Here is a 17,803-nt window from a genome sequence, read left to right as displayed (position 1 = left end):
AATTTTTGTTTACCGTGAATGGCGAAAGAGCGATGGACACAAAGTCATAAAGATGATAATCCTAGGAACAAATTTTATTGATAAAGATAAAAGAGATTTCTTATCAGTTTAATGTCTATGATCAATTAAAAACGTTTATAATGTAGTCCATTACGTGAGAAATAATACTGACGATATTATACATGATTCGTATGTTGCATTATTGTTTTTTTGTTCATTTTCAATTAATTTATAATATATGGAGAAAAATAAATTAATAAAATTGAAGTACAATATCGCATGTAACACAATGCTGAAAAATTGAATTGTATCAATCGATATTATTCATTCACTAATTATCATATTTAAATTATTATTTATGTAAATATTTTTTTTCATTCATCAAGTTTATAATAAAAAGGCAACAAGCAAAACACATAAGTATACCATAAATACCCATTAAAATATTATACTATCGCTATTAAATATATTCCATGTACACAAAATATTTTCAAATTAGCATTAATTCTTCGCAGCGACGATGAAGTCATTATTCTCAAGAATTAAAAATAAAACAAAAAATGAATACACATTCGATACACATGATTCGATGAATTCACTAATTTTTTTTAAAACGAACAAATTCTGGAATATATTTTTGGAAATTTTAGATTGATTAATTTATGAATGATGCGTACCAACGATGTATTCAAAAAAGAAATAGATTTAACAATGATCGATTCAACATAAGTATTTGGACTGATCATGCTCTGATTACTGGTACATGAAGCAAAAAGAATGCAAAGTTGAATACTTTAATCTGGTAACAAAAATTAAAAAGCAATGTGGTAATAATAATAATAATAGTAATAATAGTAATATTATAATGATGATAATAATAATAAAAATAATAATAATAATAATAATAATAGTAATAGTAATAATAGTAATAGTAATAATAATAATAATATTAATATTAATATTAATAATAATAATAGTAATAGTAATAATAATTTTAATATATACATTGTTCTGAAACATTATTCATAAATGAAAGAAATATATGTGTATATACATATATATATACATATATATATATATACACACACACATATATATATATCACTTATATATATATATATATATATATCCAAATTCTTATGTTCAATTAATCGGTATATAATAATCATTACGTACAAGAAGAAGTTTAAAAAGATTAATTCAATTAAAATTGCTACTAATTGGAAATGAAGAATATGTAAGAAAAATCCATGGATTTGTTTCTAAATCAATGTCTGCTTTCTTCTTTCACCGATCACGAAAAACTGCGATATTGCACTAACTTTCTTTTAGGCGAACTTATGGCATCGTGTCGGTCTAAAGGTTACGCACTAATTAAAAAAAGATTGTATGTCGATGCATAGAACTCTATTAGGAAAGACTACAGGCAGGAAATGAAGGTAAGGTGGCTGTTGGTTCATCGACAGAACAACCAGGGGGCCATCTGTAATAAATTACACCAAGGTATGTTTATTTTTATAATACGATTTAGTCATGTCACTAATTTTTTTTTTTATGTTACGTTAAAGTGAATTGTGATGTTGGCTGCTGGTTGTTATTGAATAGTTAGAGTAGAATTAAATGGAGCAGCAAATATAGGTACATGGGCAAAAATGGTGTTTGGTTGATTGGTGTGTATAAATATGACTCAGTTTTGCTTTTCATGATCTACAAATTCATTTGTTTAGTTTTTTTTTAATTTTAAAGAGAATTAATTAATCGCGCTTCATATATTATATTACTGAGTCAGTTTCCTGTTCCTAATGGATATTTTCTTTGTTTCTTTAGGAAAAGTAGATGTATTTCGACTGTTGTGATGAATTATATAATAGTAATAATAATAATTAATAATAGATAATAATTCCTCATAATAAATGTAAAAGCTGGTACACAGAGATAACAAGCGACTCGTTGGTGCCGCGGACAAAAAGACTTACAAAAACGTGACACATGCACAATACTAGACAAAAACTTTGACAACACAAATCACCAGACTAATTTTTTTCTTGTTTCCTTCTGCACCGATGTTCATACAGCGGCGAATGTTGATATATCTGCTGGCCCAATATGATTACAAATCATATCAATATTCAATTATCTAAAACATTCTAAAACTTCTTGCTTAGAAAGTCTGTTGCAAACCACTCGAGCGGTTGCAAATTTTCCATATTTCCATTTTTTTCTTTCTTTCTTTTTTTTATTTGGACATTATTGTAAAGTCCTTTTCTTCTTTGTCTTCATCTTCTTCTTTGAACGAGGGCTTGACACAGACTAACAAGATGTTTGTGGCAATGGATGGAGACAACTCAATTAGTAAACTGAAACCGCTTGGTCCAGTAATATAGATAGCAAAACCCTATTCCAAATTATAGGTAGCCGGAAGAACATATTCTTCTCACAGTTTTTGCATTCTGTAGTTTTTATTGTTGTCATCATCATCGTTATGGTCATCACTTTCTTCTTCCGTGGATGCATTATCTAGCCATGTTAACCAACTATTTACCTACACCATTTAATTATCATTAATTAATATATTATTTTTATTTAGTTATAACTTATTAATTATTATTATAATTGATTAGTAAATTATAAGATTTCTATATAATATAATAGAGAGATAGATATGTTTAGAAAGATATTTTTTACAAAAAGACAGAGTTTTTACACAAATATATATATACTTATATTTATGATAAAATAACGAAGTCATTACCATTAAAAAATATTTATCAAAAATAAAAAATTAAATTTTAGTATATTTTTAATTTATAAATATATTATTAACTCAGAATAACATGAAACTTTAATATATAATATTATAAAATAAAATAAAATTCTATTTACCTCAAATAATGCTTTACCCTTGCCTGGATAAGCATCAGTAACACATTCCTTCCATTTGAAATAAGCGTCTTCTTCAATCACTTCTAATCGGTAAAGCCCATCAAACCATCGCAATAGCATTCCTTTTGGAAAATTGTGCGAAAACCAAAATGCTTGAAGTGCATGGAGAGCTGTCACTTGAGACTCTATATCGACGAAGAGTAAGCGCATCAAACGAGCATATTTTTCCAATAATGCCTTTTCTTTATCTATTACTGATTTGCCTACACTAGAAGGATCAACACCAGGTGCCAGTATTGTTTCCTAGTAAAAATATAAAATATATAAATAATTTAAGTATTAATGTTTCATTATAATTAAAACATATACATTAATAATTGAATTTATAAAATTTAATTATTAAATTTGATTTTTGTTTTTTTTTTCTTTAGATGTAAAGTGATTCTATAAACAGTTATTAAAAAATAAATCAAAATTATTAAATTTTATTATTTAAATGATTTGTTAATTTTATTTAAATTTTTTCGACAAATAATTATAAATTTCTTATTCCTGTATTATTTTCAAAAATTTAATTAACAATGAAAAAGTAATATTATGAAGATTTAAAAAATAAAACATTTAAGAAAACACTATTAATATTTTCTATGATTAATTTTATAAAAAAATTTATAAGTTGAACAATTTAATATTTTAATAGTAATTAATATTTACAATGCTCTTATAAATAAAATATTAAAACAAATTATAAATAGATTGTATATTATAACAATTTTAATATTTTTATACTAACCTGTGTAATGTATTTTAGAAGAACGTTCATCAAAGCATTAATAAATTCTGAATCAGAATGATGCGAAGGTTCTAGCTTTTCTTTGATCCATTTGTAAAGAGTATTAGGATTTGGGTCATATTCTAATTGACGCCATATATCTCCTTGGATCTTAAGAAGTGGATAAAGGAAAGTCAATTCTCTATCCTCTAAAATCTCAGCTAGTCTTTCTTTCGTTTTGTCTGCTTCGGGTAGCTGACTGATAAGATTCACCTTGCTGTCATTAAAGATTTGTGTTAATCTTGCTTTGCCTTGGCTTTTATGTAATTGCTGAAGTGTAAGTAAAAATAATGGATGATGTTGGCCATTTTCTGTCACAGCGACAAGATCGGTTAATTGAATTAAATTATCCACAATAGCCTTGGCTGTTAAAAAGGCAACATGAGAAGCTACACAAGGCACAGTACTCTCTTTTTCTGGTATATTGGATACTAGTTCTTTCCATCCTTCATGTATCTGCTGTACAGTAATCACGTCTGCTTTCTCCAATTCAACTATAAGTTTAGCTGCAAGTTCACGGTCAGAATCTCCACGATCTAACGTGTTAGAATATAATGTATAAACTGCATGTCGTAAAAATCGTTCAGGTATTTTAAGATCTTGAAAAGCTGTTATTGCATCTTGTATGTTCGTATGCGAAACAAGATCATCCATTAAAGAATTCACCTTCTTCAGTATCTCTTCCCTAGAAGTTCCTTTATCCTTTCTATCGCGAGCTTTTTCTCTTTTATCTACAGGACCTTGTTTTATTACAATTGCTGGTGACAATTCCTTGTGCAGTAATGGCGAGCTGGGTTTTAATGTGCTTGTACGTAGAAGAGGTATTTCTGATGCTCGTCCTGGGAACAGATCTATTAATATAAATAATAATTAAAATTGTTTTATTAATACTATTTTATATAAAATATTTGTACTAATCATAAGAATTCAAATTATTTTATTTATATATTTATTTACATAATTAAAAAATATAAATGAATGATATATCATTGTTATATTTTTTTAATATTATAAACAAATTTCTAAAAAATTAAATAATATTTCATATTGATTGAAATACATACCACTGTTGAGAGGTAGATTGGGATTAATATTTGTTTGTTTAAACATCATAGAATTAGCTGATGGTCTTAATGATACTTCTTCTGGATGTCCAATCAACATCTTATTTTTATTGAAGCGTAATTGTTCTTTATTGCTATCTATAATTCAATTAAATATATTAATAATATTTTAATAATAAACTATCATTTAATCAAATAATACGTACTGTTATTAAAGTTTTGTGGTGAATTATGTTGTTGTTGATTGTGTTTTCCTTGATAATTATTTTGGTGACGATTCTGGTTTTGATAGTAACCAGGTTGATTACGTTGACTATGACGGCCATAAGTAACCCCTGAAGTTCCTGAGAATCCATTGGGGCTGAATGGAGATGGCATGCCAAACGATGGAGAAGTTAATGGTATACCCCCCATCATATCCATATCTAATCCGCCACGGCCCATTTTTCTTAAAAATTCAGCTCCGAGACGATCCTCACGTCTATGGAAGCCATTTCCTCTCGAAGACTCTTCATTATCATTGCGGATTTGATTGATGGGCATTGGACCTTCAGTACTGGTAGCCTTACGTGGTACCCAGCCATCACGGCGTAACTCAATAACATCACGTAGCATAAACTTGATGCGTAGAGGAAGATCTCTGCTTTCTGCCAAGGAGTTCATACGTTTGAAATATTGATCCATGAGTCCGCGGCCTTTATCCGAGTCAAGGATGCGGCCACAGGTACGCATGATTTGGCAGAGACATTCAATATCCTCAGCAGTGTCCCCCCTGGATCTCCTTCGCCTTTTCTTTTCCAATAATTGCAGGATGCAACGATGTAAGATCGTTTCCGATACGATTCCCAATTTTCCCAATTCTCCGATGAATTTAATGTTACCAAGCATTTTGCGCTTAGCCACCTGTCGGCGTTCTTCTTCCTCTGGACCAAGTTCATCCTGATTTTCGAATGCCTCACTTGCCTTTGAACGATTTTCAAATTCGTCTCTGCACTTACTAAGAAGAAGAAATGTGAATGTGCTTTGGCCTTTTTGACTTTCAATGAGTGCTTTTTTTGGTTCAAAGTTTGCAGCTTCGTCAGACAGCCGTTTGCACAGCTGTGCGTACATAGAACTGTACTTGGGTTCATCAAGTGCTTTTTCAAAGATCTAAAAGAATAGTAATTTGATATAATATTAATATAATAAAAATTAATAATAAAGTATTTATATTCCTGTTTAAATGAAACTTACATTAAAATTATTTAATATTAATTATTTAAATATTTTATTACTTATATGTGAAAATATGAATTAGAATCCATAAATATGTAAAAAATATTTATCATAACAAAATATGTTAAAATATAATAAATTTATACTTTTTTAAAATATTTTTTGTTATATTTGAATTATCAATAATATTTTATTATATTATATTATAGTAGAATATATTAAAAATTTTATTTATTTAAAAATATATATTTATACATATTTATTTTATTAATTATTTATTAATATATATTAAATATATATTTTATAAATATATAATAAGATAAATCACTTATATTTTTATAAGTAGTAAATAGTAACACAATAAAATATGTATGAATAATTTTGTTGTAAAATAAAATAATAAAGACAAAAATTAATAGATTAAAATATAGTATGATATTCAAATATATCATAACCATGAAATACTATAAATAAATGTCAAAGAAAAAATATAAAATCTTTTTCGTCTGATACTTTTCCATGTTATTATAGATCTTATTGTTAGATTTACATAGTATATCTATATATATATATATATATATATATATATATATATATTATATATAAAAGATTTTATTTATTTCCTTATAATATTAATTAAAGAAATTTTAATTAAAAGAAAAAAATATAATAAATGAATTATAATAAATATATTCTTTATTATTATAAATATTTTTTTATTTGTAAGATTATTGAATTGATTTGTTCAAAAATTTATTCGATTGAACAATTTTGAATATTATTTCTTATATTTCTTTAAAAAATAATACAAATTTATTTTTACTTATATATCATACATATTGCTAAATACTTACCAAAAAAATGACACCTTTGAGAATCACATCAGAATTAAGCTCAACGTTGAGCAGGTCGTTGCTCAGCTTTGCGAACTTTTCCGGCGTAAGCTTATTAAGAATACCCCGCACCTTTCTAAAGATGAAATTATTTCTGCTTTCTGGGGTGAGTGCATCGCGTCTAAGAGTTGAAGGAGGGATCCAGCGTTGCTCAGTGGATAGGGAGCGAATATCGTCCCTGGAAGGCATCGAATTTTTTTAATTTGTGTATTATAAATAAAAATGAGCACAGAAGATTGATTGGATGTAAAAAGAAGCAGCTCGTGTATGATTGTTACAGTCAAGGTAACTTTGTAAACCCTGACCTTCCTCCCGAGACACGAGAAGCACCCCCCGATCCTGTGGGGTTGTCCGTTGTTGCGCGTGTTTTGGCCTCCTAAGTGATAAATCACAGCACACAGATCTTCCTTTAGGAAGCTGAAACAAAAAAAAATTACAATAAGAATATCAGTCATATTAATAATAATTTATTGCTTACACGCATGCTACTCCATCCATGTTTGACTATTAATATGCAGCCTTTTGTACCTAATGATACAAAAATATGATGTATTAACACACATGCAATTAGAATGCTTAGAATACAAGTTATTGTGCAGCCCAAAAAAAAAAAAATATTAAATTTTACTTCTTTTACAACATTAATATATCAGTTATTTTTCAATTTATTAAACTTAATTTATATTTATTGAAATATTTGAGTTACATATAAAAGATACATAAAGAATTTTATGGTACTATTATTAAAATCATTTTAAATTGTTTATATTAATATTTCATAAACTAAATTTTTTTGTAAAAATTTATCAAGAAAAAAGATTAAATCATGGAAATAAAATAACAGCAAATTTTAAATGAAGATTCTCTTAATTTGCAAATATTAATAATATATACATTCATGAAATATAAAAAAATTTATTTTCAAAAATAAATTGTACTGAAAATATAAAATATATTAAATAAATATAAGAAATATAAATTTTGATCATGTTTTAATATCATAATGTTGTAATCCTTCGTAGTTACATATTTCCAAATTGAATCATGTAAAACAGATGGAAAAAATTTTAATATAACCAACAAATATAACCAACAAATAAATTAATAATTATAAGAATATCAAAAGCATGTTTAGTGTCATATGTACTGTTTCACTTTTAATAATAAATTATAGAGCAGACATTTAAAACCACTTATATGACATTAAAAAATAGAATAACAAAAAAAAAAAGAATAAAATAAATTTGCTTTTCTTCTATATGTTGCATATAATAATTAAAAAAGAATCAATCGCTTATTAATCTTATAATAATCGGATTTTTAACAATAGGAGGCACAGATTAACGTGTGCAGCCTTATTGCGCTCACAAGTAAAGGTCTTCAACGGACAGGACGAGGACCTTCTCCAGGGAAACGGCTTTGATCTTGAGGTATCGGTTACGAACAAAACAACCAAAAGCCGTGGACGATGAACGTGAAGAGGATTGTATGTGGGGCGCGGCTCATGGTCAGACGGTCAATGAACCTTTCCTCGCCTCACCTCGACCGATCTCGGCTTCTGTCGTCAGCTTGATCGGGCGAGGTCGGACAACTTCGTCCTAACTTCGACTAAGGTCGTCTTTGACCGTCTCCACTGAGCAATCCATGTATTTAGGGTGCGTGGCTGAAAAACCTTCATTGTTTTCAATTACATGGTGATGGATTGAGAAAAAGAATAATTTTATCTCGAAAACAAAAAAATTCCAATATCAATTTTATGTGTAACTCTTCATACGATATTATTTTTCTGCGAAACAGCATCTAAAGTATTTTTCTTTAGCACGAGAAATACTTATCATTTTTATATATTATATATTCGCTATAATAGAAATTTATATAAATAGAAATTTTAGCGAATATAAATATGCAAATTTAGATTTGCAAATATTTGATTAATGTATATAATTTAATAATTAATAATTTATCACGATAATATTATATAATTATAATTTATTTATAGTAATTTATACAATAAATGAAATTCAAGTATTGTGTTCAATGTTATGCTCATCTTTATTAGTAATATTATTAATAATATTACATAATGTAATATTTTTTTAATAGAGAATAAATACACAAATTTTTTTTATTAAAATATTTTAAAAGTAAATTGATATTCTCAATCATAATAACATATTATAAAAGAAATAAGTATATAGTACTTATTTTTATGTTATTTTGAAAAATTTTTATAAACATTAAGAAAGTTTAGTTTAATAATTTAACTCACGAATCTCAGAAAACACAAATACAAAGTTTCTCACTTGATAAAAGCGAAAATTAAATATAGTCAAATACGTACATACATACATTATGACTTAAGAAGAATTGCTTTAAAGTTGCACGACGAAGGTCGTCGTCTGAAACATGCTTCGCATTGAAAATTTCTTTAGTGCATTAAACCGGTATCCAATCTCGTTTTCTTTTAAACTTATATTACCTTTGTTGTCAGACAAGTAGTTTTATGAAGGTAACTACTAGTTCAATTACCAAAATAACGATTGAAATTTCTTCGCAGCTCTAAATTTATCTGCTCAAATTTAAATTTAAATATATATATTTAAAGATCTGTTGTACGAATATTTTTTAATTACATGTGACAAATGAAATATTTATATTCGAAAAAGCTTTTATAAATACATAAAATTTTGATTAATTGCCGATAATATTTCATTTATATAATTTAATTTTCTTTTTAAACAATTTTTAAATAATTAAATAATTTTGTAAATATAAATGATTTTATTATAAGTTATGAATTTACATAAAACATGCACACATGAAGATAATGCATATAATGCATTTCAATATCCATGGAATTCTGAGATCATGACACCGGAAGTTCAAGATTCCAAGAGAAACAGTTATAGCAATATTATTTTCTTTGAAACAAAGTTACAGCTTATATCAAATTAAATGCGTTGAAATTATATATTTACAAATTTATTGTGCTAAAATTCTAAATTTGTTTAATATTTTTACAATTTCATTCTTTCGAAATTAATTCTCAATTTCAAACAAATTTATATTTTTTAATTTAATAAACTTTTAAGAAATCTTTGAATATCTTTAAAAATGATTATATAATAATTTTATATGAATAAAATTAAAATATATTAAAATTGATAAAATAATGATTAAATGAAAAAGAACAGAAATGATATATTTTTAACATGCATCATCTAAATGATATTAAACAAGACCTTAAAAAATAATTATGCACAAAGAGAGACACGTGTCGTCAGTAAACGAAGAGATAACAAGGAAATGTATAATGAACAGTTGCTATCTTTCTTTGAATACTTTGAACACTCCAATACTCTGTTTCCTCATGACACGTCACTGATGCGCCGTGACGGTTGCTTTCCACAAGTTAGAACAAGGGTGCCAACTTTTGAAGGCCGACAATGCATAAGATCAGTAGAAATTGTAGAAAAAAGAAAATGAAATGCTTTAAATTCGAATAAACATTTTCATCTCATATTTAAAACAATCTATAAAATACTTTCAATAAAATTCCAAAACCATATCTTTAAAAAAAAAGATAACAAATATATTCATTATAATACTACCAACATTATAGATTATAATTATAAAAGGAATAGCATTACAAAGGAAATCCAAATTCTTTGTCTCAAAAATTTTTGTACAACGATAATTCATATTATTTAATTAATTTTATGTAATTCATTTCATTCTTTAATAAATTTCATATTCAATTTCAACCCAAACATTTTTCAAATTCAATTAATTATTTTATTGTTATATATAATTGCAATTTTTTGGAAAATAGACATAATTACTTTTATTCGTTTATATCTACATAAATAATATGTGCATGCTTATAAAAATTAAAAAATTTCTAGTAGATGACACAATTACGTATCAGAGTGCAAATTAGTCGTACAAAGTGGACAGCTGAAAGAAAATCAGTACGTCTATTCATAGTACGATAAACGTTTAAGTCTGCTATAACAAAGAGGCCACATACGGTCGTCACACGTCCGACGTAGAAACAGTCATATGGGCGAGCATTTAAAGGCACACGGTAAATGCGTTCGCTATGAGTGCGCGTACTGTAATACATTGCAAATATTAAATGTTGCAATTGTTAAAATTTTAGATCATTAGTATATCATTATAAAAATTAAGGTAACAAAGTTTTTCAAATCGAAATGAATTTCCATTTAAAAATTAATTTAATATAAGTTATACTTCGCAATATAAAATCCTTTATTCATTAATCATTGGAAATCATAGCTTTTTCTTTTGTTTTTTAAAAAATATAATAGTTTCAATTTTTATTAAAATTAATTTTTTTCAACATTGTAGTAAAAGAAAATAGATAAAGAATAATTGCCAAAAGAGCTAATTTGTCAATAATACAAAAACTAAATATTAATATTTTGAATTTTTTAATTTAATTTTATTAGATAATAATGATTGAAAAAAAAATAGATAAAATAAAGTACTAAAAAGAATCAGTTTTAATTTAAGCATATAAAATAAATCTAATATATATTTAAAAGCTTACTATTTTATATTTTGATTAAATATTCAAAACTTAAACTGAATATTTGCACAAAAATTCCAGCAAAACGTCAGAAACATGACAGTATACGCCTGCTTAGTTTCGTGCATGCTTATGCGTGTGCGTGCACATTGATCGATGATACATATGCATGTTCGTATATATGTATGTTTATAAGAGTCTACCGAGCATCCATTGCAAAATGAATGTTTTAAATAGTGGAAAATTTATCGAATCGAATAAAATATATTGTCAGAAAAATAATTAGTAAAATTTAAAAATAAAATAAGATACAGATAATTTCTTGAAAAAGAAATGTTTGACGTAAGCAATATGTATAGCAATTTCTAAAATAACGATTCAATTTGATCAACTGAATGAAAAGCAACCAACAATCGATACTGAGGAAACGTACTAATTTCAAAATTTGTCCAAAAGGAAGCCAGACAACATTATATAAAGAAAATTACTATAAACATCGAAAATTATGTTCATGCATATCGGAAACATTAGAAAAAAATTTGTGTTTTGAATTAAAATATAAAGTGCTTAAAATATAAAATAAACATGCAAAAAGCTATAGAACAACCTACACTAAAAGTCACACCGATTAAAATGTCAAAAGTAGAAGTTGCGTAGGTGCTCGAAAACAACACTTGATTACCACTTATGAATTACAATCTTTTTTTTTAATACTAAAACAAGGATAAATTAATTAAGTGAAAAGATTGCAGTTATACTTGAAAGAAATTAATAAAATATGATAAAAAATCGACAAATGGAAGATGCGTTCAGGACCGACATGACGCACGACCTATGTACGAGCTATATTGACTCCAAAGCAACCCTCGAGAAAATTCTATTAAATTTTAAGATTTTTAGTAAGATCTTTTGTAAAGAAAATATATACGGCGTGGTAATCTAGCGTTAAATTCGTTATCGCGGCAACCATACAACCAAAAATGCATAATTTTAGGAATTAAAATGATGAGAAATCACAATAGCGTTTACTTACGGCCGACGGTTGTTTCTGAAGGCTTTCGCAATCTGTCGGTCGTACTCGGGAACTTCCGTACCGTATGTCTTGTCAAGCCAGTGTCCGCCATGCGACTAACCTCTGGTTCCACAGGAAGATAGCTTTTTCATGATTTCAACTGCTCAATAGAAAAATTTATTATTTTTTTTTTTTACTTTTATCGTTTTAAATATGTAAAAAAATATTAAAATAAATTTATTATTAGTTTTGTTTTTGATTCTAGCGGTAGTAATATATAAGACGGCATTTCAGACACATTTCTATAAGTTGTTAAAAAATAATTTTATATTATTAGTTAATTTTCTTATTAACTTAATTTAATAACAAATTTTTATAAAAAATTGATTTAAAAATTTAAAGATTTATAATTCATTTTTTTATGTTGCAATAAGATATAATAATGTTTATGAGATATTATTTTGAATCTAGTAGTATTGACGGTGTTATAGCATACTAAACTATAGTTATTTGCTTTAATATTACAAGCAAATTTAAAATGCAATAAATGTATATTGTATTATTAATAATTTATTACCAAAGAATAAATATAGTTTTATTATACATTAATTAAAATGTTTGTTTCCAATTATTATATTAGAACTAAAAAATGTGAAATATCGATAATATAGAAATTTATTAAATTCGCGGCTGCACATACAAAGAGACTATTGTCACATGGACGGTGGATTAGATCATTTAAGCAACTGTCAGTTTCTAAGATTCGATACATAAAAATAGTTCTTCTGATTTTTAAATGTGAATTAATAAAGCAATTTATATTTAGGTATTAAGAATATTTGTGATAAAATAATTCAGGTTTGTTGCATAGTTCGTGATGTTTATTTTCATTTATATTTTATATTTTTATTTTATATTAATTTAATACTCCGTATATTCGTCATATACTATTAGATGATTATTCTGTTCTATGCAATCACGCAGAATGGTTTTAATACATCGATTAAAATTTGATTTATTATAACATTCGTATAATATAAAATTGTATAATATTATCTTGGGTTAATATGTCATTTTTAGTTTTAAAAATTTTCATTTAATATTTACATTATATTATTTCATGCAGTTTAATAAATTTTGCACTTATTAACGGTATTATCATCGACAAAAAATATAAAGTCATAATTTATTATACAAAATTTTATTAAAATTATAATACATAATTTGAATGAACGAAATATATATTTATTTAACAATATAATAAAAATTGTATAAATAAAAGATTACATTAATTTCATGTTAATTTAAATAAATTACAATATATAAAAATGTTACTGTATATGTATATGTCATTAAAGTTTTTAATAATGATTCATATATATGATAGCATATCAATGTTCTTCATAGATTGTCATAAAAGTTTTATGATTTTATTATATATTTATACATAAAAACATTTAGTTATATGATTATTACAAAGATTATTAGATAAAAATGTTTTTATTAATATTTATAATTTATAAATATTTTAATTTTTTTTTTAGAAAGAAATTATAATGCAATTTATTTTTATTTTTAGAATGGCTTACAGTTCTCAAACATATGGGTCCACAGATCAACGGACAGATGTACCTGATGTAGGATTTAGTCCTACTGAACTTTATAGTCTCAGTGAAAATATTACAACTAATATATATACAATTAATACAAGTTGGAGAACACTTGAACGAGCATATAAAAATGTTGGAACCAATAAAGATAATCAGGGTCTAAGAGATAAGGTGTAAGTAATTTTTATGTTGTATTGTAATATGAAATATCATCTAAAATAAAAGATCATGTAATTTAAGAATATATAATATTCATTAAAATGAAAAAAAAATATTTTATTAATATAAACATAATAAAAATAAATATTAATGACTTATTACATAATATATATATATTCCTTCATTTTATATTTTTACTCATATTTACTTTCTCTTTATTTATTTTTTATAAGGCATGTCACACAATTAAGCACAAATCAAGTAGTAACACAAACAAGCAAAGATATTGCAAGACTGACAGTGTTAATGAGGCGAGGTGATAAACAACAGAAGTTGCAAATTGAGAAACTCACTACTGATTTCAAAGATGCTTTGCAAAGATATTCAGATATGCAAAAGGTAAGTAATATTTTACTATTATGTATTTTGTAATTTTATTGAAACTTTATTATTATGAAATTTATAGTCAATTGTGGAAAAAATGAAGAGGCATATTTTGCTAACAACTAGTATAGAAAATCCTATGAATTCAGAAGAAGAGGAACAACAACGTTTACTTCAAGCTCAGGAGGATGAACACAGAGTGACACAAAGGTTTGAATAAGCTATATATTAATTTATAAATTGAGTAAACTATATATTAATTTATAAATAAATATATAACTATATTTGCACATATAAATAGTGAAAAAAGCTTGACTCACAGTCTGCACACAATGGGTTCAGAGATGGCTAACATTATTAATCTTATTAAAGATTCAAAATTCAAATAGGCTTTTTTCATGATTTTTATAAGATGAGCATATTTTGTGGATTTTATAATATGAATATTGAAGTAGCTTGAATGTAAAAATTTCACTGAAAAGATTAAATAATTGCAACATATATTATTAATATAGAGAAGTTATAAAATACACTTGAGTGTGTGGTAAGTTTGTTTTAATGCATATTAATACAAACTCTGAAATAACATTATTCATTATATCAAAAAATAATGAAAAAGTAATCTGCAAGTAATTTTACTTTTCTGATATGCGTAGGAATCTTGAATTTCAACAAGGATTACTGTTAGAAAGAGAAGATAGAATAAAACGGATCGAAGGAGATATTTTGGATGTGAACCAAATAATGCGTGAATTGGCAGCATTGGTATATCAGCAAGGAGATACAATCAGTGAGTGATTCTGGTCTATTCTATGTAAATATTTAATTTTTGTAAATTTTCTTATAACTTTTTTTTATTATAGATACAATAGATAATCATATAGAAAATGTACATGGGAATGTTGAACTAGGAGCACAAGAGTTAATCAAGGCAAGTAATTACCAAAGTAAATATCGACGAAAAGTTTTTGTCCTATTGTTACTCGCAATTATAGTCGTTATTATATTAATTATTGTTCTAGTCACTAAATTAAGTTAGCGCTCCTAATTATCCTAGATATTGCGAGCGAATGGAAAGGGTTGTCTCAATCTATCTTACTGATTGTAGAATTAATATAATGGAAAAATATAAATTGCCAATTTATCTATCAGACATGCAATATGGGGAGAGGATAGACTTATTTTATATTCATTTGTAAATTGATTAATTCAAAATAATTATTTTTGTTTATTTTTGAACTTGTAAACATATATTGTTTTCATTGCATATTTGTTTCTTATTTTCATTTTAAATTTAATAATTTAATTTAATTCAATTAAAATTTAATAATTTAGATTAAAATTACATGTACAAAGGTATTAAATATCTGCATTATTCTTTATAACATTTGTAATAGAAACAAATCTTTATTTTTGTTACATGAAAAAATTAACACAATATTGATTATTATAAAGAAATAATTTTGTTGTACCTGTAAACTATTATTATTTAGCAAAATCTTTGATAAATCATTTTAATTGTATTATACATTATTTTCACAATAAATTGTACAGCATTACAAATACAACAAGTAAGTAAAATGTTAATGTTATACTATAATTTCAAATTTTATGGTAACATATATTGTTTACTTTAATTTAAAAATTTAAATTAAAATTATATATTCTACTAATTAATTACAACAATTTGATTCTTACCATCATTGAATAATTATTTATTTATTAAATAATTTTTTAAATAATAAAATTATTATTTATTTATCTTGAAAATTCTATTAAAAAATATTTTCAATATTTCATGACATCAATGTTAAAAAATTATAAAGAAATACATAAAGTAATTATAAGACATGAATTTGTCTTAGAAATATATGAAATAAATAATGTGGCACTAAAATGATCAATATTAAAAAATTAATATAGACAATATATTAAATTTAAAACAAATTTTTTGCATTTTCTTAACTATGCATTACAAATAAGTGCTACTTTATGATATGTTTTTACTTAAAATGTAATTTTCTATTGCATATACTTTGTTACTCATAAATGTTACCTATAGCTCTTGCTCAATTTTTATTAATCAATAGAGTATGAAAAGTGATAAGTAAAAATTATATTTTACAAAATAATATTACAAAAAATTTGTTTTATTATTATATTATATATAAATAAAATAAAAAAATGCTATGTTAATTTATTATAAAAATAATAATATCATATATTAATATTAATATTATATAAAATATTAATATTATATAAAATATTAATATTGATATTATATGAATTAATATAATTATATTTTTTTTTATTTCAATTTGGAAATGTAAATTCTTAAAGTGGAAATTAAATTATAATCATATCAATTACTTATTGCTTTTCATTTTTTTACATATGTTCAAAGTTATGTATAAATTAATATATATTTGTATATGTGTATACAACTTCTTTTACAGATTAGTCACTTCAATATAAAATATGTGATATTAAGGAAAAAATAATGATTTATGTTTTTTATGTATTTGATTTTTTACTTTTTTATATGTATATGAATACAGGTACTAAGAGAAAATATTAAAAATATGCATTGTATTACAAGATCTTTATCACAATACATAAAGGACACTTACTGCTAACTTTTCCAAAACTGTTTTCAAGTTCACATTTTCAAAAAAAATATATTATTATTGTAGTTTTTATTAACCATGTTTAATAATTTATTGAAAGAAAAACTTCTATAAACATATAAGGAATGACAAACATCACATTTTAGTTTAAGTAATTAAATTGTATAAATTGTGAATATATGATTTTTTATAACCATTCTTAGTAGAATTATGATATTGTTTATTATGCATTGTGTGTACCTTTGGTAAAGCATGGAACATTAATAATAAAAAAAGAATAAATAATACAATTAATTATCATAAGATTGAGACAACCATTTTCTTCAATGTTTTTTTGTGAATCGATTTAACTCTTATATGATTATTAGGCATTCCAAAATCTAAAAATCCAGTGTGATTATATTATTATTAAGGTTATAACTTGAATATTGTATATATATAACTAACCACTGACATTCAAAATAAATTGCATTATATATGATACTAATATTGTTATATCGTTAACGTATATATACATGACAATTGTTTTGTAGAATAATGAATTCTATCATGCTTTATTGTATTAAAAAATT

At 24.8% G+C, this 17,803-nt stretch overlaps 2 protein-coding genes across 9 annotated transcripts; one reads left to right on the top strand and one right to left on the bottom strand.

Moving 5' to 3' along the window:
* Positions 1 to 1,484: 1,484 nt before the first annotated feature.
* On the bottom strand, positions 1,485 to 12,599 carry LOC411154 (eukaryotic translation initiation factor 4 gamma 2). 6 transcript variants are annotated; one of them, XM_006562419.3, is made up of 8 exons: positions 12,473 to 12,599; positions 7,193 to 7,304; positions 6,849 to 7,065; positions 4,986 to 5,928; positions 4,780 to 4,917; positions 3,677 to 4,566; positions 2,884 to 3,186; positions 1,485 to 2,542 (listed from the first exon to the last, which is right to left on the bottom strand). In XM_006562419.3, exons 4-8 carry the CDS (start codon positions 5,887 to 5,889, stop codon positions 2,435 to 2,437), a joined length of 2,343 nt encoding a protein of 780 aa, XP_006562482.1. In that variant the 5' UTR covers positions 5,890 to 5,928; positions 6,849 to 7,065; positions 7,193 to 7,304; positions 12,473 to 12,599; the 3' UTR covers positions 1,485 to 2,434. The 6 variants fall into 6 exon arrangements, with proteins under 6 accessions (XP_006562482.1, XP_006562483.1, XP_006562484.1 ...); XM_006562420.3 differs by lacking the exon at positions 12,473 to 12,599 and adding an exon at positions 8,256 to 8,410; XM_006562421.3 differs by lacking the exon at positions 12,473 to 12,599 and adding an exon at positions 7,366 to 7,386.
* A 524-nt stretch (positions 12,600 to 13,123) lies between these two features.
* LOC551222 (syntaxin-12) lies at positions 13,124 to 16,185 on the top strand. 3 transcript variants are annotated; one of them, XM_016912622.2, is made up of 6 exons: positions 13,124 to 13,277; positions 14,031 to 14,234; positions 14,454 to 14,619; positions 14,687 to 14,814; positions 15,261 to 15,394; positions 15,468 to 16,185. In XM_016912622.2, the coding sequence occupies exons 2-6, from the start codon at positions 14,032 to 14,034 to the stop codon at positions 15,641 to 15,643; spliced, it is 807 nt and encodes a 268-aa protein (XP_016768111.1). In that variant the 5' UTR covers positions 13,124 to 13,277; position 14,031; the 3' UTR covers positions 15,644 to 16,185. The 3 variants fall into 3 exon arrangements, with proteins under 3 accessions (XP_016768111.1, XP_623620.3, XP_026297140.1); XM_623617.6 differs by having other exon boundaries at positions 13,125 to 13,309; XM_026441355.1 differs by lacking the exon at positions 13,124 to 13,277 and having other exon boundaries at positions 14,008 to 14,234.
* Positions 16,186 to 17,803: the final 1,618 nt, after the last annotated feature.

Source organism: Apis mellifera, linkage group LG6, assembly GCF_003254395.2.
Source record: "Apis mellifera strain DH4 linkage group LG6, Amel_HAv3.1, whole genome shotgun sequence".
NCBI classification, from domain to species: Eukaryota; Metazoa; Arthropoda; class Insecta; order Hymenoptera; family Apidae; genus Apis; species Apis mellifera.
This window is presented reverse-complemented; position numbering and strand designations above follow the sequence as displayed.